Source organism: Chelonia mydas, chromosome 8 (assembly GCF_015237465.2).
Source record: "Chelonia mydas isolate rCheMyd1 chromosome 8, rCheMyd1.pri.v2, whole genome shotgun sequence".
NCBI classification, from domain to species: domain Eukaryota; kingdom Metazoa; phylum Chordata; order Testudines; family Cheloniidae; genus Chelonia; species Chelonia mydas.
This window is the reverse complement of record NC_057854.1, coordinates 93,671,980-93,699,463: the sequence shown is the minus strand read 5'-3', so window position 1 is coordinate 93,699,463 and position 27,484 is coordinate 93,671,980. Positions and strand designations below refer to the sequence as shown.

Sequence of the window (27,484 nt, the reverse complement as noted above, 5' to 3'; positions counted from 1 at the left end):
AATAGGTCTGCTCTGTGCTACAGCTGTCCTTTCCCCAAGGCACGAGACTACCTGGGGGAGGAATGTTGGAACTGTGGCAAGAGAGATGCAACGTTCTGGCCCTCAAGCTCTGGATCAGGACTCTTCACGTAGCCTGTGAGGCGCATTGGTGGGGCAGCAGCAGCCCAGCGATTCTGATCCGGGGAGCCTAGAACTGCAGAGTCAGGCTTACACCCTCTTTTGGTCTATCCCTATTAACTAGCTAAGCAGCAATCTGGTGTCTACACTACTAGGAGGTTTTGGTTTTTTTTAAACCAATCAGTTCCCACCCCGTATTTTTAGAGAGAAAACAGACTGCCACTGGTTTATTAGCAAGCTAAGGCATATGCTGAGCTTTACTACACAATCGGGAGTGATGCGTTTATGCCGGAAGCCCAAGAAGAAAATAAATGAAACGACAAGGATCTCCAGTTTTTCCAGCACAAGAGAAATAAGTAACACAGAAGCACTCCCACAATTCAATAAGAGCTACTTGGAAGTGTAATAATCAAGGCTTTAGAAATATTAATGAGAGACATCTGATGTGATACCAGAAAAGGCTTGGGAGCCTGAAAGCTTCACCTAGGGGGATCATGAGTTACATACAGTACCTCAGTTTCCCCTCCAGTAGTCTCATTGTTGTTTTACCAACAGGCTTACAAGCTAGTAAACAAATGCATTTATACTGGGTAATGAACGCTGAGGAGGCGAATGAAAAACCAACTCAGAAATCCCACCGTCTTTCACAGCTCCCAAGATCTCTAAGCATTAGGGGGCAGTACAGGAACACTGACTAGCTAGTGCTTTGTTATGGTGCACCTCTCACACTAACTGCTGATGCATAGCTAACACAGCAACCGACATTGATTTATGTTCAACTTTCCATTTCATCAGAGTGTGTTACAGCGCTACATACAGAGTTCAAACTTTGGAGAAAATATATAACCAGAGCGTCTCTCATGATTATTATATATGCATACATGTGTGCACATTCATGTACACACACGCACGCACGCGGCATTTACTCATCACTAACAAGGCCTTAAACTTTTGCTGGTAGCTCTTGAATGGTACCCCTTTTGTCCACTACTAGGAACAGGAGAGGTCTATGCTACCGCTGTTGACATTAGGCATAAATTTAGCTTTCCAACTAGAATGGGAAGAGCTTCCCTGATCTTTTTGATGGTGAGTGAAGCGAAAAAATGTTTTTGTACAAAAGGTCACTATTAGGAGGAGAAGGGAATTTTAGCAGGTAACCATCCATGTGACCACAGTACAGTCACATGATAAACATATCAGAGTTTCCTGCCACTAGTTCATTAACATTCTGAACCCATATATGTGTACACAGCACTTGTTAAATACAGCGTTTCATTTCTGGCTAGATCCCCGTTGCTGCCGGGCACCTTATGACAATGCTTTACCATCAAAGTGGGTCCAAGCTTTGCACAACTGAAGGCTGCATTTACCATTTGCCACAAGATGAAAGGTTGCAGCTAATTTTTATAAAATGGAATAGACTGTATGCATTCTCCACCACAAACTCGAACACAAAATTGTGGCCTGCAGCTGGGGCATTGCATGCTGGGACCAGTAGTCTCCCAGGGCCACCATCATCTTGGATACAGCTAGATTTCGGAACTCTGCCGGCCACGCATTTAGCCCACAGGCTATAGTGTAAATAGCTTCACAAAGAGTTTTTACAAACCTCATCAGCCCTAGAGAACCTCGTACCCAGCATTACAATGTGAGAGCCTGTTGAGCGCAGAGCTGTGCGCGCTCTATTCAGATCTCCTCAGTCCCAGTGACCCTATGGCTTCAACCACCACCTCTATTCCAATACACCCAAAACCTGCCTCCTTATCTCCAGGCTCTCCTACTCTTCAGGCTTTTGGCTCTGGATAGGTCCATGATCACCTCTAAACTAATCACCCCCCAAACTGACCACCTTATTTTCCCCTGTAATCTTCATTGACAACTCTACAGGCCTTAGAGACAGACAGGGCTGATCTTATTGTCCCCCATGACCCTTCTCTCCTTTTCCCATTCTTGGCCTTGCACCTCCTACCATGCTTCCCTTGACGGCTGGAACTAGTTCTTTGGCTTCATATGCCAGGCCTCTTCCTCCTCTAACCCTGCTAAAAACTAGCTTTGAAAGGCAATCCCTCCTCCTTTGGTATCCTCAGTAATCCCCAGACCTTCCCTTCCTGAATTATCCTGTATCTGGTGTTAAGCTCACTGGGGGAAGGGGCCATATCTGATTCTGAGGTGCCGATTAATGCTACCCTGTAACAGAATTTTTGTTCTGAAGTTACTGGAATCCATACTAACCACTAACAGACAAAATCCAGTGTAGTGGGTCAAGTCTGGAAAACAATTAGAGCACCCCCTGTATTACACCAAGTCAATGGTCTGCAGTGATCGGACTCCACATTACGCCTTTACTACATTCTGGTGCCATTCCTTGCCTCCATCAGCTAGTGGACTAGTCAGTCTGTTGCCCAGGCTGACACATTAGGGTCAGGGAGGGAAATCCTAGCTGCTTCAATCCTTTGCATTTCCTGTGTCCCTTCAGGCATTGCCCTCTCCAACTCAGTGCTCTGTTCTCCTATGAAGATAAGAAAATTAACTAAAAAGCAGCTAACAGCCCAACACAGAAACCCGCTATCAAGACTGCCGAGGCAGGCAGAACTTGCAGTCTCCAGCATATCCAAAAGTGGAAACGATCTGAACACCTAAAAAAACCCAAAATATTACAGTGGTTTTGGTACAAAGTTCAGACACCGCTAAAACGTGGCCTCCTTTCCAGGGGTGAGGGAGACGGCAGTTGGGGCTGGCATTTAGGGAAGGAAATGTGTGCGGTAGAATTTGGGGTGGGAAGCAGTTTTTAGGGAAGCACTGCTTGTGACAAGTGAATCATGTGGAGGGAGCCCTGTAGCCCACCAATGGACACCACGGCTACTAGAGCTGTGGGCCATTATAAACCAGAGGAAGGAAAAAAAGCTTAAATTCCCTCAGTCACTCCTACCCCACACCCACTTTGGTTAAATAAAATGTGTCACTTCTGGATCTGCTCCAACTTTTTTGAAATTTGGAACCCCGCAGAGGTGTGAGGTTGCAGGCTGGGGCGGGACAGGTATGGACCAACTTCTCACTCAGCAGAATGAAAATTAAAACCCTGGAAACACATTTGTTATGTACAGGGAACAGAACTCAAGTTGCTGGCAGCAGCTACAATCTGTGAGGCATCACCTCTTTTCTCTTTGTCTCCTCCGATAACAGAGGCGCTCTGGTAAACCCTGCAACAGGCCAAATCAATATTCAAATTTTCTTATTTTGACATGAGCGTGTTCAGGAAATGGGGAATTGTTTAAACAAAAAGATCCCATCTCTCCATGCATGCACATCAACTGCAATACTGCCATAACAAATCATGATCAGTTTATCAAGTAAAGCTGTCTATTGCCCAAGAACTTCTCCTGTATGCAAATCATGAACCCAGATAACAATAGCAACTGGTCAGAACAAATATTGCCCACCGACAGCCAGCTCATTTGTTACATGAACAAGCACTTATTCCTTAAGAAATAAGATCATAACGCACCCAAGATTTCACATTGTAGCAATCAGCACATATACATGGCATACAAAGAGGTTCCAGAGAAATTAAAAACATCTTACAAGTAATAAATCTTAAAGCTTCCATTCCAAATGCTCTTTAAAGTCTTTCCCATTAGGATCACGCATAGATTATATTGCCAAGTCTTGAATCAGGGCATAAGTAAAATGAACCATGGAAATGGAGAGGACACTTACAGCAAATTCTTACAAGGTGTCTCCTTGACACGCAATGATTTTTGACCCATATTGAATCTGCTTCTGCCTGTGGCTACAATTTAAGCTAGTGTTTGTTAAATACGTTCAGTGATTGCAGTTGGAAAAAATCAAGTGGTTAACCAGAGGGAAAAGGTTCCAAGAACCAAAATCCAGCATGTTTTGAATTATGCACAAGCCCGTTATGACCGAAGAATAAATAAAATCTCTACCCCCCCTTCCTCCCCAAAAAAAGCCATTTTGGAAAAATATCAATTGTAAAAAAAGAATCAGTGAGAGTAATTTGCTGTGCTTACAAAAAGCAACGTGGAACAGCAGCAGAATGTTACAATTGATTGGCTACTCTTGATTAATTTTTTTTAATGAAAAATGCCAGAACACTATTTTCTGGGATCCTCTTGGAAACTGCAATGCTGACATTAAGAAGCCAAGGAGACACATGCACCAACACCACCAAAAAGAATCAGGAAGTTCAAAACCTACCTGAAAGAAACCTGGAGGGATGGGACCGCCTGGCATTCCATCATTAGGAGGAATGTTTCCTAGTACTGGACTTGGGGCTGCAGCTGCGCTCTGCAGGAAACAGAAAGATGGACAAATTGATTTCATGTCAGATTTAAAAGGCAACCTCTGCTGCCATACCCCACTATACCAATTAACCCACAACTAATCACTGATAGCATCAAAGGGGTATGAAATCAACCTGCACCCTCTATGCCCATTTTCAGAACACTATGCTTAAGCATTCAGCCAAAATGGAAGCCGATGATGGTCTTTACGTTTAATATCTTGGGACCAAATATTGCTCAGGTCACCTCTATCTATGCCTGGGTGCAACTGAGGGCAGGGATTGACCCTAAAGTGACTTTTGAAACAACTTCTCCACACCATCCATTTAATTATGGTAAGTACGTATTTAGAAATCCAACAGCAGCATTCATGGCAAAAGAAATAAGCAAAGATGCCCTCAGGTAAGGCATCATCAACTTGAGTTAAAAAAACAACCAAAAAAAACCCTTTCAAGGTTGTTTGGAACAAAAGAACCTATGTCTCTTTCCCTACTGATTTTCTCTTCACAGATCACCAGTGAGGACTCTGAACCCACTGGTCAGGGCTTCCAATTGACTTAACACCCTGTCCCCTACCCCTTCCCATTTATTTACTTCCTTGTTCCTGCACCACTGTTCTCTCTCTCTCTCAGGTCAGCATGCTTCTGGGAACGGAGTTTACATTATCCATTAACAACCAAGAGGAAGAGCTCACGTTGCACCCTGTTCATGGCCCTGCAAAAACTGAGGCTTTTTTTTTTTTTTTTTAAAAATAACCAAGATATTTAGTATCATTAATCCACTGGAGAATCTGATTTTGGATTCTAATGTGTCAAATTTGGAACTATTTAAAAAAATAAACTTAACAAGTCCTTGCTTTATTTTTCCAGATTTGCCACACTGTTTTGCTCTGTCCTCCAAGAAGATGCATCCCCCACCTTGCACCTTTTTATTATTTATTTTCCAGTAAGTGTCTTGTAATAACCACAAATGCTTCAGCTCTACATACAGCCCCTTCCGTCCAGGTCCCTCACAAAGCCTGTGCATTTCCTTACATTTTAGTTGCTTGGACTGCATACCTAAACTGCAAGTGGCTCTGCCGAAAGCCTTTGTTTTGGTAGACAAATGATTTGGTTTTGTTCACCCTTGTGTACAGCACAGAGTGCAGGTTACTTGGATAACACTTGTTCCCATTTAGCAACCGTATTCATATTTCCTCCCTCTATATTATATACATTGTGGGGCAAAGGGGAGTTCTCTGGCGTGCATATCAAACCCGTAGTGGGCCGTGAAACAGAGAACACCTTCTGGGTTTTGCTGAATGGACTGGCCATTTTTATAACGACAGTACGTAAAGACAAACAGCTGCAAGACTAAACTGAGTATTCACTTTCAGTTTATGAACCAATCACTCCGCTTTGGCCTTTCACCTGTGGAAACGAACGGAAGGATCTTAATTTAAATTTGGCAGATTCTGCTTGTGTCAAAAGAATAGCTGTACACACTGAACTGGCCTGCTACTTAATGTAAGTGGCAGTTTCTGCTTGAAAAAAGGAGCAGCATTATGTAAGGCTGCTGCTACTCAGAAGGAAAAGAAAAATTTCTTCCCTCAACATCACAGCTGACAGAAATGTCCCTTCTAGGACAGCAATAATCATTTTGCTGTTTGCTCACTTATCTGTAGACGAGAGAGCCAATACTTCCAGTGCCGTTTTAAAGATCATAGTAATTTGAAAACCAATGTGACCGAGTTTAATGCAATCAGTGATGACTTTCCTTTGAATTTTTACGATAAACTTGTGTACCTGATGTTACGTAACAGAACTATTGCTCTTTTCCTCCAATCATTTAAATTGCATTCACAAAGGAAAACCCACAAGATATCAAAACACAGTAAGATCCTCTTTCTTCTTGGTTTAAGTCCCATACCTACAAATCTCCCTTTCCCACCAAAACTTCTTTAGAGAGAGGAACACTGGAGAGTCCATTTTAAAAAGGTAAATGGCATCTCTTCAAGTGTTTATTGTAATTTATGCGATGGCAATTTCAACAAAACAAGAAACTCGGAAGACAGTCGAATGGGCAAGGTAAGCCTTATGACAAGTCAGGAACCAGCTGAAAAACACCACAATATTTCACCCAATTTCAGCCAACAAAAGCCCTCAGATTCAGAGTCCAGGCAGCGAGTTTGGGTTCAGAAAGCCCCATATGACAGTTAGCATATCACCCAACTGAATTCATCTCTCTTCCATAGCCTCTCTCGTCTCTCCTTCACTCCAAGCGCGTCGTTGGTTGTATGTATTTAAACAGGGAGGGGAGGGAAGCCAGTTTAATAGCGCTTTTAAATTATTAAGCCAGTTTCAGTTTTGGGTAGAAAATTTGCCTCGAGGCTAACAACCTGTATGCCTGGGTTTCAGTTCAGTGTAATTTGAAACTGTCAAGCTATTTACACCTTGCTGTGAGAAAAGGCTGTGTTACCAATGCAAAGTACAAAACCCAACACAACAATACTAAGCAGAAAGACTGAGAAATAACCTATTGAGCATAAATAAAGCCCCTCGTATGCATGGGATCATTATTCTGCAAGTGTTTTTTGAAGGAAAAAATAACGGCCTGGTTGTGGGGAATGCCCCTTTTAGCCAGGGCACAGGACGGTTTCTGCGCAAATTAGTTCAGAAGGAACTTTCGCGCTCCTGACTTTTGGTTTAGGTTTCTCTGCCTTTGCAGGCAGCCAGCTCCTGCGCCACCAGCCGCATGCAATGAGCTGTGAAGTCACAGCTATTACTTGCTCCAGAATGGTTCTGGGCGCTGGCTAGTCAGGGGGGAAGCAAGGGGCAAGTGCTGCTTTAGATTGTATGGGTTTGTAGTTCGCCCCACTACCTGCATTATATTTTATAGCCAAATCAGTTTAAAGCATTTTTATTAAACATTACAAACAATAAGGATCTGAAATAGACGGGCTGCTTCTAAAATATCTTTTAGCCAGAACATGGCAACAATCTCTCCCCACAAAGCCATCCACAGCAAACATCATAAGCCACTGCTTTCACCTTTGCAAAGCTTATTTGGACCAAAGGCAATTTACAGGTGGATTAAAAAAAGTCAAATTTAATTTTGAAAATTTAAATCAGATTTTATTTAAATTAATTAAAAAAAACCAAGCCTACTTACAATTACATTTCCAAATGAACTAAGGCCCTAAACTTCTTATCTAGTAAAGTCATTTAAATTAAATACAACAAATAATTTTAAGCAGTCCATGTTTGTTGCCAAGTTTTAAAGGAAGGCAAACCACTGAACCGATGGAAGTCATTGGCTAAGCACCTAGAACCAGAGTTTATAGAAGTATTAAACCAGCTTTTGGACAGCCTTAGCCTCTTCTGCAGGTGCAGAGAGAACATTCTCTTCAATTCAGTTTATTGAACTAGCTCAGTTCATTCAAAGTTAAGAAACCAATTGGGAGCTGAAAAGGCAGGAGAGCTTGTTTACCTCATCCAATCTAAATAAAAACTAGGTGTAAGAGGATGAGCTCTACTAGTTCTAAAAATCTTGAAGACCATGATGACCCAGAAACAATCAGTTCAATCGGTTAGCTACAGATAACATTTTCAGTGTTTCATAAATCAATTAGCTTTAAATGCAAAACGTTCGATTTTTTTTTTTAAAGAGTATCGAGCACTTAGGTAGTTTTACTTAATGTAAAAAGTTTACATGTGCATTTTAATTGAATTTAAATTACCATTCAAGTAGAACTTGACAAAAAAAAATCACAAGTAAAAAATTAATCTGGTAAATAAGGAATGCATTTGCCATTTTCTGACATAGTAAAAAATGTAAAGATTAAGAATCTGAACAAATGTAACTTACATAGTTTAACTGCTTAAATAAGTGTGTACACACAAACCCTTCCTGCTTAGCAAAAAGTAGTAACAAAAACAGTGCAAAGGCTATATTTAGTTGCAAATCAACACGTTTTAATAGTTACAAACTAATGAGAACCAGTCCTTTAGGAAAAGAACTAAAAAAGTACAAATGTAAAACACGATTAAAATAGGTGATTTACTTGCTGATTTATATCATGATTGAAGTCAGTGATTTAAATTGTTTGATGTAAATTAATCCATTTTGTCAATTTACAGAACTAGATTATGAACCCTAAAATTCCAGGTTTAATAGCAACTGTCAACTCTCAGGAGGTGCTACCTAGACCAATCTCTGTAGTACTGGTTACAACATCTGAGCATCCTTTTTGGTGGATCATACATTTAAGGAGCCAGCAGTGATTCTGTCAAATACCCAAGTCCCATTCCTGTACACAACGAAGCAGGCCTCGTCTCACCCCACCTCCACCAACTCTGATGGTCATAACTGGCTCTCACAAAAGCACAGGCAGGTGGAAAGCTTATTTTTATTTAAATTATTTCAGTGAATAGTATAGGGTGTCCCTAGATGAGGGAAGTTTATATCGGAGGCAGTGTGTGGTCTAACTGAGATCTCTGGAATGGGAGTCAAGAAGCCTGCTGAGTAATCTGCGAAAAGTCACTTCACCTCTCTGTGCCTTTGTTTTCCATCCCATTCATATTGTCCATCTTGTCTATGTAGGCAGTGAACTCACTGAGGCAGGGACTCTCACGTATGCACACAGTGCCTAAACACAATAGGGTTCTGATCTCTATTAGGACCTCGAGGAACTACCAAAATAAAAACCATATGTAACACACACAAGAACAAACCCCTCATTTATGACTTCATTCCCCTGCACTCAAGGCAGGGCTGACTAGATGGCCTATTCAGGTCCCTTCCAGTCCTACACTTCTATAAGACGACAATGCTGCCCCAGTGCAACACAGGGTGTGCACTGGTGTAGCGAATCTACTGCTGCCCAAGTGAAAAAAAACAAACCCCCAAAACTCAGCCTAACACTTTTTGTCTCTACTATGTTGACTAAGTTTCTCACTTACCCACGTCCTCCCTTCACCACTCCTCTGCCCCCACCCATTTGTAGAAGTTAAGCCAGCCTGCAAGTGTGTCATATCTCTTGCAAATGGCTCTAAGGCAATCAAGAGCCACGCAACCCATCACTGCTGTCCCCAAAAATAAGCCTCTGTTGAATTCAGCACTGTTCAAAGCCACTGGTGTGCTTCAACCAGGCTGCCTTCAACATACACATGGCCCCATCCATGCAAGCCTGTGTTTAAATGTGACCTGACACTGGAGAGGGGGAAAGAACCAGGGCTGGACCTTGGAATACTGTGGATGACATCACAAGTACAAGGAAGCAAAAGCTGAATGACGGGAAAGTGATGTTTATCCAGGCTGTTTAAAGCCTAGATTTGTTACACCACTTATCTAAGTAAAGCACTTGGGAGAAAACATTCTTTCTTTCCCTTGGGGATTCAACACCCCTTCAGCCCAAATTAAGGGCTGAGAATGCAACTGTGCATCAGAAGCAGAATCCTCCAGATAAAACAGGGAAGAACCAGATCTGACATTCCTGGTATTAAAAATAACTAGCAGGAAAAACAAACCCACCCATTTCAGGCTGTCTTTATACAATACAGAGCAGCAAAAAGGGGCACAAGCCCAATTTCTCTCCCCTTTGCAGGTCAGACTTTAGAAGTGACATGAAATCTTAATTCAAGCCCACTGAACACATTGCAGGTTCTCTGCAAGGCAGATGAATGCTTTTAATGAGAAAATATACAAGACCCAGCGCCAAACTGCAGCAAATCCACTTAACATTTCCTTTATAAAGCCCTCTATCATACAAAATGCTTCTCTCCGAAGAAGGCAGCATTGCAATAAAGCTGCCAGGCAGTATTTTATGGGTTCAAGAGATTTCCAGCACACCATAATCCCTTGGTGGGAAACCTCCCAAAGCTAAACAGATCCCAAAGCATTTTAGAATAATACAGTTCACATACCTGGGCACTTCAGGGCCCATCTATACCAGATACGAACTATGTGCCATAGAAAGCAGAGGTGTTGTGATCTGACTGGTTACTGCCAACGGGCAAAGAACACATGGGTTTAACACCATGTAGGGGGACCTAGGTCAACCTCAGCTAAAATACTCATTTATCAAGGCTACCGTACTCTGTTCGGCACGTGCTGGCAATAAAGTCATCATGGCTGCCCTAAGCAATGGCAGAGAATTATGCACCACAAAATACGTTTTGCTAGCGTAAACAGAACCCTCCCCCACCATCTAATTTAGTTATTACATTTTCCTGGTTGAAAGAGAATGTTGTGTTGCATTCTCTAGGCAAGAGCTAAGGAGCAGAGTAAACAGGGCACAATGCAAATGTTTTCAAGCCTGTGCCCATTTTCCATGAAATCCCAGAATTGTTTTTCCATGATCTATACCCCCACACTCAGTTTATATGTACAGTTCCATGCACATGTGGCACTTGGCAGAATTTAATAATTAAACACCCACAAGTGCCCGAGCACATTGCAGGATTGGAGCCAGACTGGCCAGTTCTTGATGAATGATTTAAAAGACTGCAAAGTGAAATTTTATTTTTTAATTCTCCTCCCCAACAAATCTGTTCTCCAGTAACACTAAGTTAAACACGAAGGTCCCTCTATATAACAGCCTACCTATGACCTTAGAGAAACAGTATATCCCCAAATGCATGGGCACTTGGACCAGCTCTGCAAGAACACATGGCATGAATGAACTGGCAGTGGCTCCAGTAAAGAGTCACTACAATGCCATCAGATGCCACACTAACACGCTCTACATTAAATGGGTGTCTTTTAAAGTGGTGAGTGGGTGAAAGCATCCACCTCTGAATTCACTACCAGCCCCTTGCGTTGCCTGGTATCAACCAAGAGTTTCTAAACCAGGTTAGGCTCCTCTCCTGCTACACTTCATCCCCACAACTACCTGAAGGGTGCACACACACCAAGAAAAAAGGGAGGATGGTCTTGTGGTTAAGGCACTAGATGGGCGATCTGAGTTTGGCTCCCAGCTTTATCATATGCTTCCTGTGATATTGGGCAAGTCATTTAATCTCTCTGTGCCCAAGTCCCCCACTAGAAAAATAGGGCTACTACTACTTCTCCCCCACCCATTGTCATGTCTATTTGGATTATAAACTCTCCAGGGCGGGGTCTCTTTCTTACTATGGGCTTGTACGACCTTGACTGGGACATTTAGGTACTCCAGGAATACAAATCATAGTTCAGAAGGGAGAACTGATAAGAACTGTGGGGTGATAAGAAACTAGGAACAATTTGGAACAACTGAAAATTTAGGCAGAAGATCCAGAAAAGGTATTCTACCCAAGAGGTCTAGCAGAGCGCTTTTCAAAGGGAAAGGTACCCCTTGATGGAGACACTTAACATTAGACCGGGCAAGGCACTAGAGATTATAGAATCAGAGAAGTATAGGACTGGACGGGACCTGGAGTGGTAGAGTCCAGTTACCTGCACTCAAGGCAGGACTATGTAATAACTGGCCCACTCCTGACAGGTGTTTATCTAAACCTGTTCTTAAAATCCTCCAGTGATGGAGATTCCACAACCTCCCTAGACAATTTATTCCAGTGCCTAACTACACAGACAATCAGGAAGTTTTTCCCATTGTCCAACCTAAACTTCCCTTGCTGCAATTTAAATCTATTACTTCTTGTCCTATCCTCAAAGGTTAACAAAAATCATTTTTCACCGTCCTCCTTGTAACAACCTTTTACATACTTGAAAACTTATGTCCCCCCCCCCCCCGTCTTTTCTTCTCCAGACTAAAACCAACCCAATTTTTTTCCAATCTTGCTTCACAGGTCATATTTTCTAGACCTTTAATCATTTCTGTTGCTCTCCTCTAGATTTTCTCCAAGGGGAAAATCCTTGAATGGCTGGAGGCACTAGAGTGACCAGATAGCAGATATGAAAAATTGGGACAGGAAGTGGGGGGTAATAGGTGCCTATATAAGAAATAGCCCCAAATATCAGGACTCACCCTATAAAATCAGGACATCTGGTCACCCTAGGAGGCACTGACTAGATGACCCCCCCCCTTTTTTTTTCCATTTGATCCATTTTCTGGCTAAAGAGGGATTCTTCACATGTGAGGGACCCACGTTACCACTGAGCCAGTTTGTCACACTAAGAGCTATAGCATTGGCTTGATTTTCCGAGGTGCTGAGAGGCCACAATTCCTACTGACTTCAATGGAAGCTGCAGGCGTGGAGTACTTTCAATACACCAGACTGCATGGGGAAAGTGTTTAGGAGCCTGGGAAAGTTTTCATTTTGAGGACGCCAAGAGCTACGGTATCTCTCGTGTTGCTTCAATTTGGGTGTGACATCAAGGAACAAAGTTCAACATTATTTCTGTAGTGCCAAGAGTGCCTGAGAGCTCCTCCTAAGCAGACAACACACACAAGTCTGGGGGGAAGGGGGGGGGGGGAAGAGATTGTAAAGCAAGAGGATGGAGCAGTGGTGCAACGGGTAGGGTTTCCTCAATGTAGGGAGCAGGACTGGAAGACTCGGATGAGAATGGGAGCGGTTACTTCTATAGCTTGGGCACAGCAAAGAGGGGGTAGCAAAGAAATGAAGCCAGGGAGGAGCTGACTTGTGCAAGGTGGCAGTATTCAAATTTGTTGCTGAAAGGGATTCTGATGATTGACTCATCACATTTGATATTTTGGACAATTAGTAAAACAGACCCCTGTAAAGTCCCCCTTACTGTATGAGGGCATATCTGTTGTAACTGGATGTGAGACGGGTCTTCCTACTGTGGATATTTGCAAGGCACAGATTGTGATGGGGGTACAGCAGGTAAACAGTGTTATTTATACAGCACAAGATTAGGAAGTCTTTTGTGCAGCCATGTTCATTATCAGATTATACACACATGCTGTTTTTATTTGTCTAGTTATGTTAAAGGCTCTTTGCCAACCTCAATAAACACGCAGTATTAGGCAAATCACATCTTGTTACATGCCTATTGACAGTCGCTTCTGAGTGGTAAAACCTTGTTGGCCATAAGATATTCACATCCACTGCTGCAGCTGTAACTTTAGAAGCAAACATACTTGCACACTCAGAGCACTTGCACCCAAGGATCTCAAAACTCTTTGCAAATGCAGCTTAACAGCCTACAAACAGGGACTACAGCCTGGCGATAAACTCACTAGCCCAAGCACACACAGTGTCTGAGTCAGGAGTAGGGGAAAGGTCTCATTTCCCCCCTCCCCCCCACCCAAAAAATCCCCTGTTCTAAACCTATCAAGAAGGGGCTACCACTGGGTGGGAGGGAGAAGTGGGTTGTGGCCAGCTTCTCTTCCCATCTTGCTAAATGAAATGTGTGGGAGGGAATATCCCAGCTGGATTCCAGGCATGGAAAGGGTGGAGTACACCATTAGCTGTCTGTTCGTCTTCCCTAACTTTCTGGTGGTGACAGAGTCCAGGCCAGACTGACAGTGCTTCAAGCAATTCCAAGCAATGGTAGTTTTATAAAATTCATGAACTCAAGTTCCTCAAATCATTCAGCAATTCCTGGGATGGTTCACATCTTTCCGTGCCCCTAGTATTGTTGCTGGCATTCAACTTTAGTAGGGAGTAGGTAATTTACCTCCTTCCAGGGGCCTGAGCTATGACTGACCTCCTGCCCCGTGCACTTGGAGTACTGCATGATTTCAGACAGGGTAAGTTTATTCTTGGCTGGACACAACTCAACTCGTGGAACAGTTCTGAATAGATCTGTATTTTTTAAAAACAGAAGCAGCCAGTAGGATAGCAAAAATCTGGGTCTCTGAGTTTTGCTTTCCAAACCTAGACATTCAGTTAACACACCAAGTTGGTACTCCAGCAGATGCCGTCTAAGCCTTTAAATCGCACACTAATTGCACTAATTGAGCTAACAGTCTCTGTTTCGTCTCCCTACCCTGAGTCAACCAGCGTCTTCTGGTACTGCTGTAGAGATCCAAGCTGTTGGCTTTAGTGTTATTTTGTCAGCCATTAAACGATTCATCAGAGTCATTAATTGATTTATTACTGCTGCCTGCGAGTATAGCTTTGCAAATAAAGAATGATGTAGGTCAGAACGCAATAGAAATTGGACAAAACACCACAGCTAGGAGCTGGATACTTGAATTATCTGTAGGAGAGCACTCATGCAGGCTCCCTGACACCAGGGTACACAAAAAGACTGTGTGCTGCTTGGCGGTGTTGCCAGAAGCCCTGCTAACTGGAACAGCCTATCAGCAGGGGGAAGCTGTGGTACTAAACACCAGCCTTCCAGTGCACGAGGAAGCCATTCAGGCTCTCACCACTGCCAAAAGCTAATGATCATGCACTCCTGTAATGCAATCCCCTGTACCTGGCAGCAGAACTAGAAACACAACAGAAAGGATGTGACAATAACTGAAGTGTTGGAGGTACAGGATACCCAAATTGGGCTTCAGCCAGACTGAAATTATTCAATGAAACGGCAGCCTTAAAACCCTCACTCTTTGAGATGTACGTTTCTCTAGCACTTTCACAGTCCACTAATTTGTTGTGGAGACTGAGCAGCAGCAGATTATTTCAGCATGCTCCTTGTAAATCAACTGCCTCTATCCCCTTTCAATAGGAAACAGGACCCTCATCCCCACCCATTATGCTCTATGGAGCAGAATTTTCCCTGGCTGAGATGCACAAAGTAGACCTGCATCTACAATCAGACCCTTGTAAATTTGAAGTCCAGAGTGCATTAGCAGCCAAAGGAATCCATGTAGGAGGTTTGGGCATCACCTCGCACACATGCCAGAAGCAGTCCATATGGGTATGGGTGTGTCTACAGCGTGTAACTGGCAGCCTGTGTAGATCTTGTCCAGTAACACAGGAAGCATAGAGGGGAAAGATTTTCCTGTAGTGGAGCATAATCATACTCAATGTATTAAATTCATACGCAATGCAAAAAAGTCTGAAGACCAAGGGCATAATGGTTTTAAGTCAAAATGTATGTAGCACTTAAGGAGAGATTAAAAACAAGGCTGTTTTCCTCAACTAATCTTTAATATGAAATCCACATTACCCACCCATGTTAACTGCATTCAAGGGGGAAATTTTATATTATATATATACATATATACACACACCCAAACACACACACCCATACATGTAACTATTCACCTAAGCCTTCTGCAGCATGTGTCACAATCATAAGGGAAATATCCTCACATGGCTCTGTGTTTTGGTGAAGGATCTGGAGCATGTCATGCCAGCAGAAGGTAGTGAAGTAATCTCCACAGGAATAGTTATTCTGCTCTTGTATCTCACACCTCACTAGTGGTGCAATTTACACATCCGCAGACAGGACCCAGGGCCCACGACGTGAAAGACAAACAGCAATTCACTTTCCAAGTCCAGATTAACAATGAAAACAATTTGCCTCTGTTTAGGCGGAAGCCCTGTGTGCTGGAAAGTGTCCAGTAAAGAGGGCTGTCACACAAGGACTAACCTCTCAATGAGACAGAGCCTTTCTGCACGCTGCATTCTAGCTGCAGCTGGAAAACGCTCAGTGTGGTACTTGAACCGCATATGGGGAAACCAGAGCTCGAATGCCACAATTCACTACTTCATGCTCCTGTGTAATGGAGGACCGAGGAGTTGTTTCGTACCAGCAACGTTGCGGGGGGTAGGCGACTTTGGAAGACGAAAGGGCATTTTGCTGGGCACACCCTGTTTGACACCACTTCACCACCCTTCTAGTTAGAGGCCTGGACAGGACGCGAGCTTTTCAGCACCACTGGGTTACTGATGAGTCAGAATTTAAGGCAAGAAGCGAGCACCAGATCTAGCCTGACCCCCTGCATATCTCAGCCCACCAGCACCACCCACCTCCCACACATTAAACCCCCAAACCAAAACATTATAGCTCACAGGAGACTAGACAACAGAAGCCTGCTCTCCTTTATCAGCCACCTTACCAGCACTATCAGCTCCTACAGACCGGGAGCAGACCAGGACCGGAAATCAAAAGCCCTATGCTGAACTGATCCTCTTTCTAAAATTCCACAACCACACAGTCTACCCAGAAGGTATCAAAAAACCTGTAGCATGCTAGGCACACTCAGTTACAACATCTAATGAGCCCTATTTAAAACGTGGGGTAGAGTTTAAAGGGTGGTTATATACTATAAAAAGCGACTCTGTAAAAGTGGCAGCATCCCAGGGCTCCAGGTTTATTGCCTAGCTATGACTCCTTCACAGGTGTGCCCACTTTACAAGTAAAAAGGTATTTTCTCCTAACTACCAGCTTTGTAGACTCAACCCAAGATCGATGAGTCAGTCTGCCTTCTCAAGCATCACCACCGGGATAAAAGTTTCCACAGGCTGAGTTCTGCCCTTGGTTACACACACAGAACCCCTCCACTGCCTTCAATAAGCTTGCTCAGGAGTAGCTGATTGGAACGGTTGATACACAACAAGAGAAGCAATAGAGTCCTGCTCACTTTCTTAGCTGCAGAGGCTCTGCAGGGCTATTAGGAGTAAAAAGCAGGAAAACCCTATTCTCGCCACTGAAGCCAGCACGTATGCACAAGTGGCAGATCTGTGGAGCAGCGCAGTGGCATTTTTCCAGACTCACTTTTCAGAGCACATGCACGCTAAGTAAAATACACTCTCCTGCCTGTCTATACACATCTTGTATAATTAGACTGTAAGTCTCTCGGGGCAGGGCCCATCTTTTAATTCTGTTTGTACATAACTAGGGCCCCTCCGTGCTACAGTAATACAAATAATAAAAGTTAGTGGAGGCACTCAGTTGATTAACAATTACACGAACAACAATATGTTCACTTCCACCAGACCCAACATCCAAAGGGAAATACTAGTTTTAAGTGAGGGAGCCAAGTAACTCAAGCAGATCCTGGAGTCTGAACACAACTCCGAGGCATGGGACACAGTGCATTTAGGGCTCAGACTGAAGTGAAAAGGGGAATAGCAGCAAAGTATCCTTTTAGAGCAGTAAAATAAGCTGGTTCCATTGTCAAATTGCTCTCCATTGAAACCCAGCAGCATCTGATAGGTAAGGAAGAGGCAAGAGGAAGATCGGTTGTGTGGTTAAGGCATTTGACTGGCACTCAAGAAATCTAGATTCTATTCCTGCCTCTGCCAGAGGCTTCCTGGCTGACATTCTGCAGGCTGTTTCATCCCTGCGCCTCTGTTCCCATCTGTAAAATGGGGCTAATACTTACCTACCTCTCAGGAAAAAAGTTGTAAGGATAAACCCCATTCAAGCGTTCGAGGTGCTTGAATACCATGGCGATAGGTAATGAAGGAAAGCCCCATTAAAAAAATAATAAAAGCTCAAACTGCCGCAACATTTCTGGGTTTTGTTAAGAGTCAGTAATTGGTCAAGCTGGCAAGAAATAAAGGCTATGAATATTCACCTCCCGACTCTCCATTGAGTGATCTGAGCTTCTGAAAGTTGATCAGTTATGACATTCCCAATGCGTACTTCAAATGTGTAAGTCATTGTCCACTGGATTCTTAGCATTCATTATTTCTTTCTACCCAAAGACTGTCTATATCAGTGGTTCTCAACCTTTCTAGATGACTGTACCCCTTTCAGGAGTCTGATCTGTCTTGAGTATCCCCAGTTTCACCTCACTTAAAAACTGCTTGCTTACAAGCACAGTACTACTGAAAAATTGCTGACTTTCTCATTTTTACCATATAATTGCAAAATAAATCTACTGGAATACAAGTATTGTACTTACATTTCACTGCAATACTGAGCCTGTTTTTCACTTGTGAGCCTTGTCTGAAGCCCAAACCCTGCCGTCCGGGGCTGGAGCCCAAAGTCCTGCACATAACTTAGCTTTGTGGGAGGCCCCAGGCAACTGCCCTGTTTGCCACCTCCCAATGCCAGCACTGCATATGCAACCCCCTAAACCTGTCCCATGACTACACTCAGGGCTGCAAACCCCAGACTGAGAAGCATGGATCTAGATACGTTGAGTACCCCCTAGAAGACCTCTACATACCCCTAGGGGTACACGTACCCCTGGTTGACAACCACTGGTCTATATGATCGTTCTGCCTGGTGTAGGTCACTAATTGATGAAATACTAAAAGAAGGTCTCCATACAAGACCTATTTCCCAAGAGTTCCCCCTTTCTAATTTACATGGCATTATATTTCTCTTCTAAAGAACTGACTTCCTGCCATCTGCTCTCAAACCAGGCCCTGCTGCAAGCAGAGCAGCGAGGATCCTGATGGAGCATGCAACCTAGCCACTTTGGCTCAACAATAAAGGACACTTAATACTTCACCCTATCTTTCTACACAATCCTGTTCCCGATGCCCTATGGTTATTTCTGCAGCAAGTTGGACTGAAGTTCTGTGACAAGAATCTTTGGTTTACGTTCAGTCTAAATGATGCATCCAGTTCAGTTACTTCAGAAACGGTTTCTACTGAATGAAAAATGAATAATTCTCACGGTCATCATTTATTTCATTATTAAACTCAAGTTGACTCTTCCTCTACATGTTCAGTGTGCTGAAGAGTTTGGGATTGAAAATATGCAAAACAAGAATCCTTCCCACACCTGGGCAGTAAACAAATCCCATTGCTTCTATAGTCACACATCAAATCCACCCCTTCCCTTCTATCCCAAGGGCTAATTCACATGTCCACAGCCTACTTACCACCTCTAATCTGGTCCAGGAGATGTTCTCTTTGCAATCCTCCTGCCCATCCAAAGCCCTCATCTGCCTGACATTTTCACTGTCACTCCCCTTTGAATCCCTTACGGGCACCCCATGGTGCTATGCATCAGCTCTTAACCCTGGCTTTTGAGGGCCCACATCCCTCAGTGCTGACCTGTATTTCCACCCCCCATTGATGCCAAAGTCAAGGCCTTTCTTTTCTTCTCCCAAGTCCTACGTTCGTATCTTCTGCAGTGCCCACCTAGGTATGGAACACCCTCCTTAAGCCACTTTGCCAAGCCACGCCCTGGTCCCCCCTCTTCCAAATCCCTTCTACAAACCCACTTTTGCCATACCCCCAAGAGCTCAAAAGAAGAACTAAACTTAAGGGAACTATCAACACGTGCACATGCCTCAGTGACGTCTCACTGTCACCCTTCTCCTTCCTCCCCACCCCACCCCCCAACCTGCAAGAACCTCATTAGCTGTGTCACGTCTGGCTTTCATACTCTTTGTGGCAGAAACTGGGTCTTCATTTGCTCCTACAAAGCACCTCACTCGCTTGGGTGGGAGGGACAGTTCAGTCGTTTGAGCACTGGCCTGCTAAACCCAGGGTTGTGAGTTCAATCCTTGAGGGGGCCGTTTAGGGATTTGGGGCAAAAATTGGGGATTAGTCCTGCTTTGAGAAGGGGGTTGGACTAGACCTCCCGAGGTCCCATCCAACCCTGATATTCTATGATTCAGCGAGCTGAAAAATAATCCCAGGGTACACAGGGCACTGTTTTTCCACTGAAAATATATTTTTCTTAACCTCCAATGCTAGTGAAAGCCAGCAGTGAAGACCAAAGCCCCCAGTCTAGCCACAGATTAGTCACATCTCAGGCAGCAGTACAAGCTTCTCCTCTCCCCCACCCCCCCATGCCTGATCTATTCTGAAAGGACTATCCTCCAGGGACTCAAGGAGTTCTGTCTCTATGCTAATTTAACCCTTGACCTTCCAGCTGAGGTTGCTAGCTAGTACTAGAGGGTGTAATAATATTAATGAGATAGACACAAGTTTGTTAGAAATTGGACTAAAACAAACAACATCATTAGGTGGTAGCTACTTAAAGTACATGAGCATTAGAGGCAAAAGGATCTGAGGCTCAGTAAACCCTCCAAGCCAGCCAGCCCTGCTTATGACTGGCTTTCTTTCCCTGTAACAGGGTGTCAAACAAGTACAAACAGTTCTATCAGACATAGCACTTCAGACTCTAGCAGATGGGTTGGGAGGGAGACAAGACTGCTGCCAGGAAGCAAAGAGAAGACAAAAAAATTGATGGCTGAGCATTTGCGCATTAGGCTCAAGATATTCTCTTCCCCGGCCTGCCTTTCAGCTTGGCCCCAGCGTGAGAGTGCCCTATTTAACAAGGCAGCCCTCAGACAATGCTGTTGCAAGTAAACACAGCACTTCCATTCTCTCCCCCTTGTCAGGATAATCACACTGCCATCATATCATTTCTTTCCCATGTCACAAGTGGCACGAAGCAAAGCTGCTTAACGGGTCACACAGTTGAAAATTGAAGTTAACCTCAAGACACTTGGGTATATATTTCCCACTTGATTCACAGGCATAATTCCTGGCTTTGGGTCTCACTTCCCGAGCCAGCAGGGAGGGCAGGATATGGGGGGCTTTGTCTCGATCAATGCAACACCTGCTTGATGACGGAGAGGGATTTTTAAGGTCCAAAGGGAGCTCAGCCAAGCCCTCAGCATCAGACAATATTCATACGGCCAGCATGCTGGAGAGGAGGGTGGGGGAATAAAGCTTTAGTGAATGTATAGTTTTGACTAGAACATACAAGATCTCTCTCACACACACGCCCCTGCCTCCAACTCCTCCGGGTCCTGATTTTCACAGCTGGGCTATTCCAGGCAATACATCTTAAAAGTAGGGCATGGGGAGAGGAGGAAAGAGCAAATCACCCACATAAAGTGGCCTCAGAGGCTCTGTGCAGGGCCAGGGCCGACAGACATGTGCATTCCACTATCATAACACAGGTTCTGCACACTGGGACCCCTTTACAGAGCAGGGCCCTGAGCCACATCAAACCCGTGAAGCAAAGAGAATTGTTAGCCTGAGGTGAAAACTTGAGGTTCTCCCCTCTCACTGCATTTCTTCCTCATACAACTGGAAAGGGCACTTACAGGCCACAGCCACATCCCTTCCCCTCCAGCCTTCTAGTTCCACAGACCACGAAGGGAGTTTAGTTAAAGTAATGCATTTCATTAGGGAGCGTGGTGCATGGTGCTTAGGAGATGCGCTCCTGGACTCCATTCTCAACTGCTGCTGGTTTCCTGTGTGACTGTGGCCGGGTTATTTACCCTCTCACTCAGTCTGCCCATCTGGAAAATAGGAGCAGTATTATTTACCTAACGGGGCTGCTTGATTCATGTTTGTGGAGTACTTTGCACCCTACAGGCCTCTCATCTGAGGTTCTCTGGGTGTTGCCTGCTGCCTACACCACAATCACCACAAATCAGAACAGCAGGAGGTAACTGGACACGGTGGTTGTGGGCCTAAACATTAAGGGTAAATCTACACTGTGATAAAAACCCCTAGCACCAAATCTCAGAGGCCAGGTCAGCTGGCTCGGGCTAGGGCTGTGGGGCTAAAAATTGCAGAGTAGACATTCAGGCTCAGAGTGGAACCCTCTCCGCTAGCAAATTTTATAACCTTGCAGCCAGAGCCCTACGAGCCTGAATCAGCTGACCCAAGCCAGCTATGGTTCTTATCACAGCGTGGATGTACCCCTAGAGTCTCAGACAGGTGCTTCTGGATATATTGAAATAAAATTTACATTAGCAGTGACTAAATATTAGGTGAGTCAGCAGTTACTTCACAAAACAACTCTGTATGGTGCCTTGTTTAAAATCTGCCCTGGAGGTACGCAACATGAATTCACATCCCCAGTACAGACTTTCAGAGATGGCTGGGACAGATGGGTGATCTGGTATCTATCTACTTCGCCGCCCTCAGCATAGGCTTCGAGAGCATAAAGGAAAGAATTAACTTACCGGTCAGGACTTCAGCAGACGGCATAAACAGGTAAGACAATTTAATTGGACTCCAGTTAAGCCTTTTCATCTCATTAAAGCTGCCTTCATCTTATATAGTGAGGTTTTAAATTTAATAATAGAACTCTACCACACCTCACAGTAACCTGATTAACAGAGTATGGCACTATGTTGACCATTTCATACAGATCTAAACATCAGATGATTTCCTGCATTAGTCTCTTTGGGCTAGTAGTGCCTGCATTGCATCAAATGATCCTCCCCACCTCCTTTTTAGAGTTTACACCACACGACAGAGTAACACTGTTGTTTTGTAGACGCCATAATTTGTTACATTAAAAAACTGCAACATGCTAATAACTCTGAAAATTTTATGCAAACAGTGACAGCATGCGGGGAAGGAGGAATTTAAGCAATGGTTCCAGCAGTTAAAGATCAACTGCTACGTCCATCAGCTTACAGCTTTAACATATTAAAATACTATATACAAAGTGTTTTCTCCACCATATTTCCCACCACCATTTTGTCTGCTGTTTCCAAAACTCCCCGAGGGGGATAAGAGGGAAAAAAAGAAAAAGCCAGAAATGTAGTACCAAGTATTTGGGAATAGTTTCCATATTAACAGTAACAGCACTTTACTCTCTCTCTTACCGTGCTAATAGCCTGTAACTGTAATAATTCAAATAGACTGCCTCACTATTCCAGAGATTTAAAAGCTAGTGGCAGAATAAGGTATGAGCAATGGTCATACAATTTACATTTAACTCTCTCTTTCCCTCTCTCCCCAATTAAGATGCAATGCATGAAACTAGCAACTTCACTACATGAGAAGCTGCTCACCATATACGTAGGAGTCACAGTGCCTTACTGTCCTACACAATTCAATTTAAACCTTGGAACAGTCTGAAGATGCATTTCCTCCACATTCTTAAAAGCTTCAGTATCGCATCAATTCAAATAGATTCCAGACTGAAGACAAAACTTAAGCGCTCTTAAGCCCTGAAAAGAATGAGGGAGATGGTGCAGAGAGGGGTTGATGGCAATTTTCCATCGAAGGTCAGATGTACATTGCTCGATCTAGCCAGACCCACAAACATTTAAAACAGGTGTGTCACAAATACATATTCAGTGATGAATACACACACACACACACACACTTTTTTCCAAAAAAGAGGAGATTGTGGTAATTTGCAGAGGTTCCCAAAAGAGAAGAGGCTAACATTTTCTCTGCTGTAAGTAAAGGAACTAGAGGTTTTGGAATAGGACATTAACTGCGTTTTACTTTAAGATCATGTAATAGACAGGCTATAGTGAAGATTTGGGTTAACAGTGGGAGGAAGAAAAAAAGACTCAAAGGATTGCTGTGGCGTAACTATGCATTAACTCTATGAATGGTATCCGAGAGCCAGGCTTCTGACCTATACTACGACCTCAAGGTGAAGGGGGGGGAAGGGTAAAAGGGTATTTACTGCAAAGGAGACTTTTTGATGGATGACTAGTTTACTTTACTTATGCTTCTAATATTAGCAGATTTTTATGATTACTTATAATGCCCCATCTCAGATAGCTGCATACCAAGGAAATCCTTAAAGTAGCAGTTTATTTTTCAACCAGGAACAAGCATGTATTTTTCTATCCTCCCCCACAAACAAAACCAAACCCCACGTTTTCACATACAAAGCCAATGCTTTAAAAAAGGCAACACTGGTTCAATGGTGTTCCAGGCTAATACAGAGCTTTTTCCCTTGTAATGGATAATCTGAGACGGCAGCTACAACAGAGTAGCTTCAGACTCAAAACAATAGGATTTTAATCTTTTAAGGCGGTGGACCCCTTATCCCTGGGAAGGAAACCCCTTCAGCCATTTACAAATTTGTAAATAAGGATCTTGGTAGCATCTCATGGACATCTGCTCAACAATCCTGACAGTGTTACTGTTAACATTTACAAACATCCTTACGCAAACACACATCACTCTCTGCTGATCTTGCTTTATCTAAATATATCCTAAGGAAATAACTTGGCAGTGCTGCAAAATTTCACAGCAACCAAATTTAAAAAAAGGAGAGAGAAAATCAAAATGAAGGCTGTAAGACAATAGACTAAGAAAACAAAGGAAGATGAGCAAGATTCTCCGTGGGCTCACACGTACACAGAGGTTAAATAAGGCCAAATATTATTTACTGGCAATTAATGGGTGTTTTTTTTTTTTATTAAAGTGATGCTTGCTGAGTAACTGTCCAATAAGCTTCTTTACACAGATATAATTGACAAGTTACTCAAAAGGATACGATGCTAAACTGAAGCAAGCGACAGCTGCGTGCACGCATCCTCAATCATTCTGTTAGCTGGTCAACTGGAAAATTCAACTCAAGGGGGTTAAGCTACTCTGGTCCCCTTGCAATTCTGGATCTAATTAATTAATTTATTTTTAAGATGCCATAAAAGAGGTGCTAGAAGGGTGTTTTCAACCTCATTCTCAATAAGTTTCACGGCAACTTCTTGTTTTTAGATCTACGGACTTTGGTTTTTGCCTCAGCTCTGGGAGTGCAGAGCACACATGCTTTCCCAGTGGCAGTTTCATGGCTCATACAAGAAGCCAAGCACAATACAGTACTTACGAAAGTGGGTGCAGTTCCAAGCTTTCCTGTCTTACGGACTAGCTGGCAGGGAAAATCCTCCTGAAACCTGCAGTCCCCTGTTTGGCTACACTGCCAGCGATCAGGGCAGGTAGTTTTAGCTATGGAAACTGTAGATTAGACAGGCACTATAAAAATAGACAAACAAGGGTCTCTCTTCCCATGCGTTTGTTCGGCACATGGCACATTCTAGGCATCGCTATAACATAGTATAATAAAAACGATACTAACGCAATGTTGTTACATGTTTGAGAACATGTCTGGAAACGTAAAGTTGAGGTGTCAAGAATAATATAAATGGCTCACATTGCCTGAGGTATAACACGCTTGCCACAAAAGGGGAAATTTTCACAAGTGCTGAAAGGATTTAACAGCACTAGTCCCACTGACTTTCAATGGGATTTTCTTCCTAACTCCCTTTTTCACATTTTAAAAAAAATTCTTCTCCCAGAGTAACTAGCTACGGCACTAGATAGTTACACAATTCCCTTACCCAGCTGCCCAGTTCCAGAATGATGCATGTAATTACACAACTTAGGGAGGTGTTTTATTGTGCACGCATAGCCATATTTTACTCCTGTGATTTTGTAACTTGTTTTTAACTCAGCTCTCAGTAATCATCACTCACTGTGGATTGGCTTCAAAAATGTGAAGAGTTAGGGACTGCATGTTAAATGGATTTACCCTGCTGGAAGTCAAGAGTAACTCCACAGCACTTACACTGGTGTGTACTCAGAATCAGGCTCTGTAATTCATTTTGTAAAACGGCAAATATATATTTAAAGCTAAAAAAAGTCTCTTGATATACACACATACCGCTAACCAGCAGCTGAAGAGATTTTCAGAAGTTCCCCAAAAGTTGAACTTTGGTGACTCTTTAGCCCAAAAAAGAAGAAAGTTTTCAGAAATGTACTGAGTAAATTCATGGCGTTCTGACAGAAGTAATTTTGCAACCTGAACTACAGCCTTCCCAATGTGAACACGCTGTGCTCTCGTTTCTTTCACTGGCAGCTTGGAAAGCGCTGACAATCGAAGGGTTACAAGGATTTATTTTAATGCCAAACCTCCAGCGCAAAATCAACTTCCAACCTAAACATTTAAAAAAGTTTATGAACTTCCAATGCTGCCAAACAAGCTCAAATGGGTTTCACTGAAGCACGCAATTAGCAAGCTTTAAAAAAAAATGATGTAAATACACAGATATTAATTACTATAAATTCTCCTCTAATAATTCCAGCAACAGAAACACCAGGCTCTTTTCCAGCAATCAATACTATCAATTTAAGGACCCACCTGCCAAAAAAGTTATATAAAATAATTATATGAAACTTTCATTAGATAATGCAATTGCTTAAGGCAATTAATCTACCATTCATCTATTACCAAGTGTTCTTCAGTTTTATTGACCTCATTGCAGCATGACAATCAACACCACTATACTTTTCTCTTTGACACCCTAACCCACAGCAAATAGTTTCCACATTACTACAACAAAGAGGCATAATTCCTTTTTTTACGGCTATACTGGCCACCTAAGCTCCCTCTGGGCTTGCTTCTTTCCTACCTATGCAAGATTTAGAGAAAGCTTACAGTTCAATTTCAGAGTTCTGAAACAAAAGAAAAGTGACACAACAAAGCTGCTAGGAGAGGCAATTTTGCCAGAGTTTCTGCAAAGTTGTGAGCATTAAAGCAGATGGGTGTTTACTCCTTGCATCGCTTCTCACTTCATGTGCTGTTACCACCATGTTGTAATTACGAAGGGTCACTCAGCCACATGCTCATCAGCATACTTCCCTTCTGGACACACACATGTACTTGCATTTCATCTTCTTTTATGTTTACAATAAAAGCCTCATTAGAATGAGGCTAAGCAATGGAGCTCTCCAAATTGAGTTCTCTTATTTAGCTACCTTTGAAAAGGCTGAACTAGAAGAGAAATACCTCCCTCTAAAAGAAACTAATTGATAAGCTTGCTCCTCTGTCCCCAGTGCTATCTCCTTGGCAGAGCCTAAATTGACCCCAAACTGACAATGTGTTGACTTGGCCCTGCTACTACCCATACGGAAAGCAGAAAGCTCTCCCTTTTCGTAGGCAGTCTAACATCCACATCCCCAGTGGAGAGAGCAGGTGAGGGACTCCACCTGAATACACCCCACATGCTTCTGCCTCAATGCCACTGTCTGGCCACAGGTGGTGCTGAAGTGCACTTGGAGAACTTTACCTCCTCCAGAAACTGGAAGTGATCACCTTAACCACACACACAGGGGAGGGGTGAATTAGCTTTCCAGAAGCACAGGTAGCAAAAGATTAGCCCTTGTAAGGGGGTAAGCAGTGATGCCCAATGCGTGAGGCAGCATTGCAAGAGCGCTGTGGCGCTTCAGACTGCTGTGGCTAAGGTCGTAAGCAGCGCTCTCCACTGCATAGTGAAAAAATACACTAACTCTGCTGGTCAATTGACACCTGTCATCCAGTGTGGCTCACCAAAGGAAAGCACAACGAGCACCAAAACGCATTCTGGTTTTATTGCCACCCCACACTAGTGTTTATTTATAAGCCAGTCCTGGGTTTTACCTGTTCCCTGAAAATCCGTTCTCTCATCTTCACGCTCAATGAGTTATCAGAGGTGACTGGACAGGAAGGACGGTCCGAGCCTAATGCTCTAGACTGGTATGCAGGAGATCAGGGTTCAATTGCCAGCTGTACCCTAGGCAACTCGCTTACTCTATGTCCCAGAACCCATCTG

At 43.4% G+C, this 27,484-nt stretch overlaps 1 protein-coding gene across 9 annotated transcripts in view; it reads right to left on the bottom strand.

Moving 5' to 3' along the window:
• The window catches only part of SSBP3 (single stranded DNA binding protein 3), a 138,226-nt gene that overhangs the window by 38,338 nt on the left and 72,404 nt on the right, over positions 1-27,484 (bottom strand). For 7 of the 9 annotated variants that reach the window (XM_037907803.2, XM_037907806.2, XM_037907807.2 and 4 more), the window contains one exon: positions 4,336-4,425. The exons of the other annotated variants lie outside the window; for them this stretch is intronic. In XM_037907803.2, coding sequence (XP_037763731.1) covers positions 4,336-4,425 — 90 coding nt within the window. The remainder of the gene's footprint in view (positions 1-4,335; positions 4,426-27,484) is intronic. 9 annotated transcript variants of the gene reach the window in all.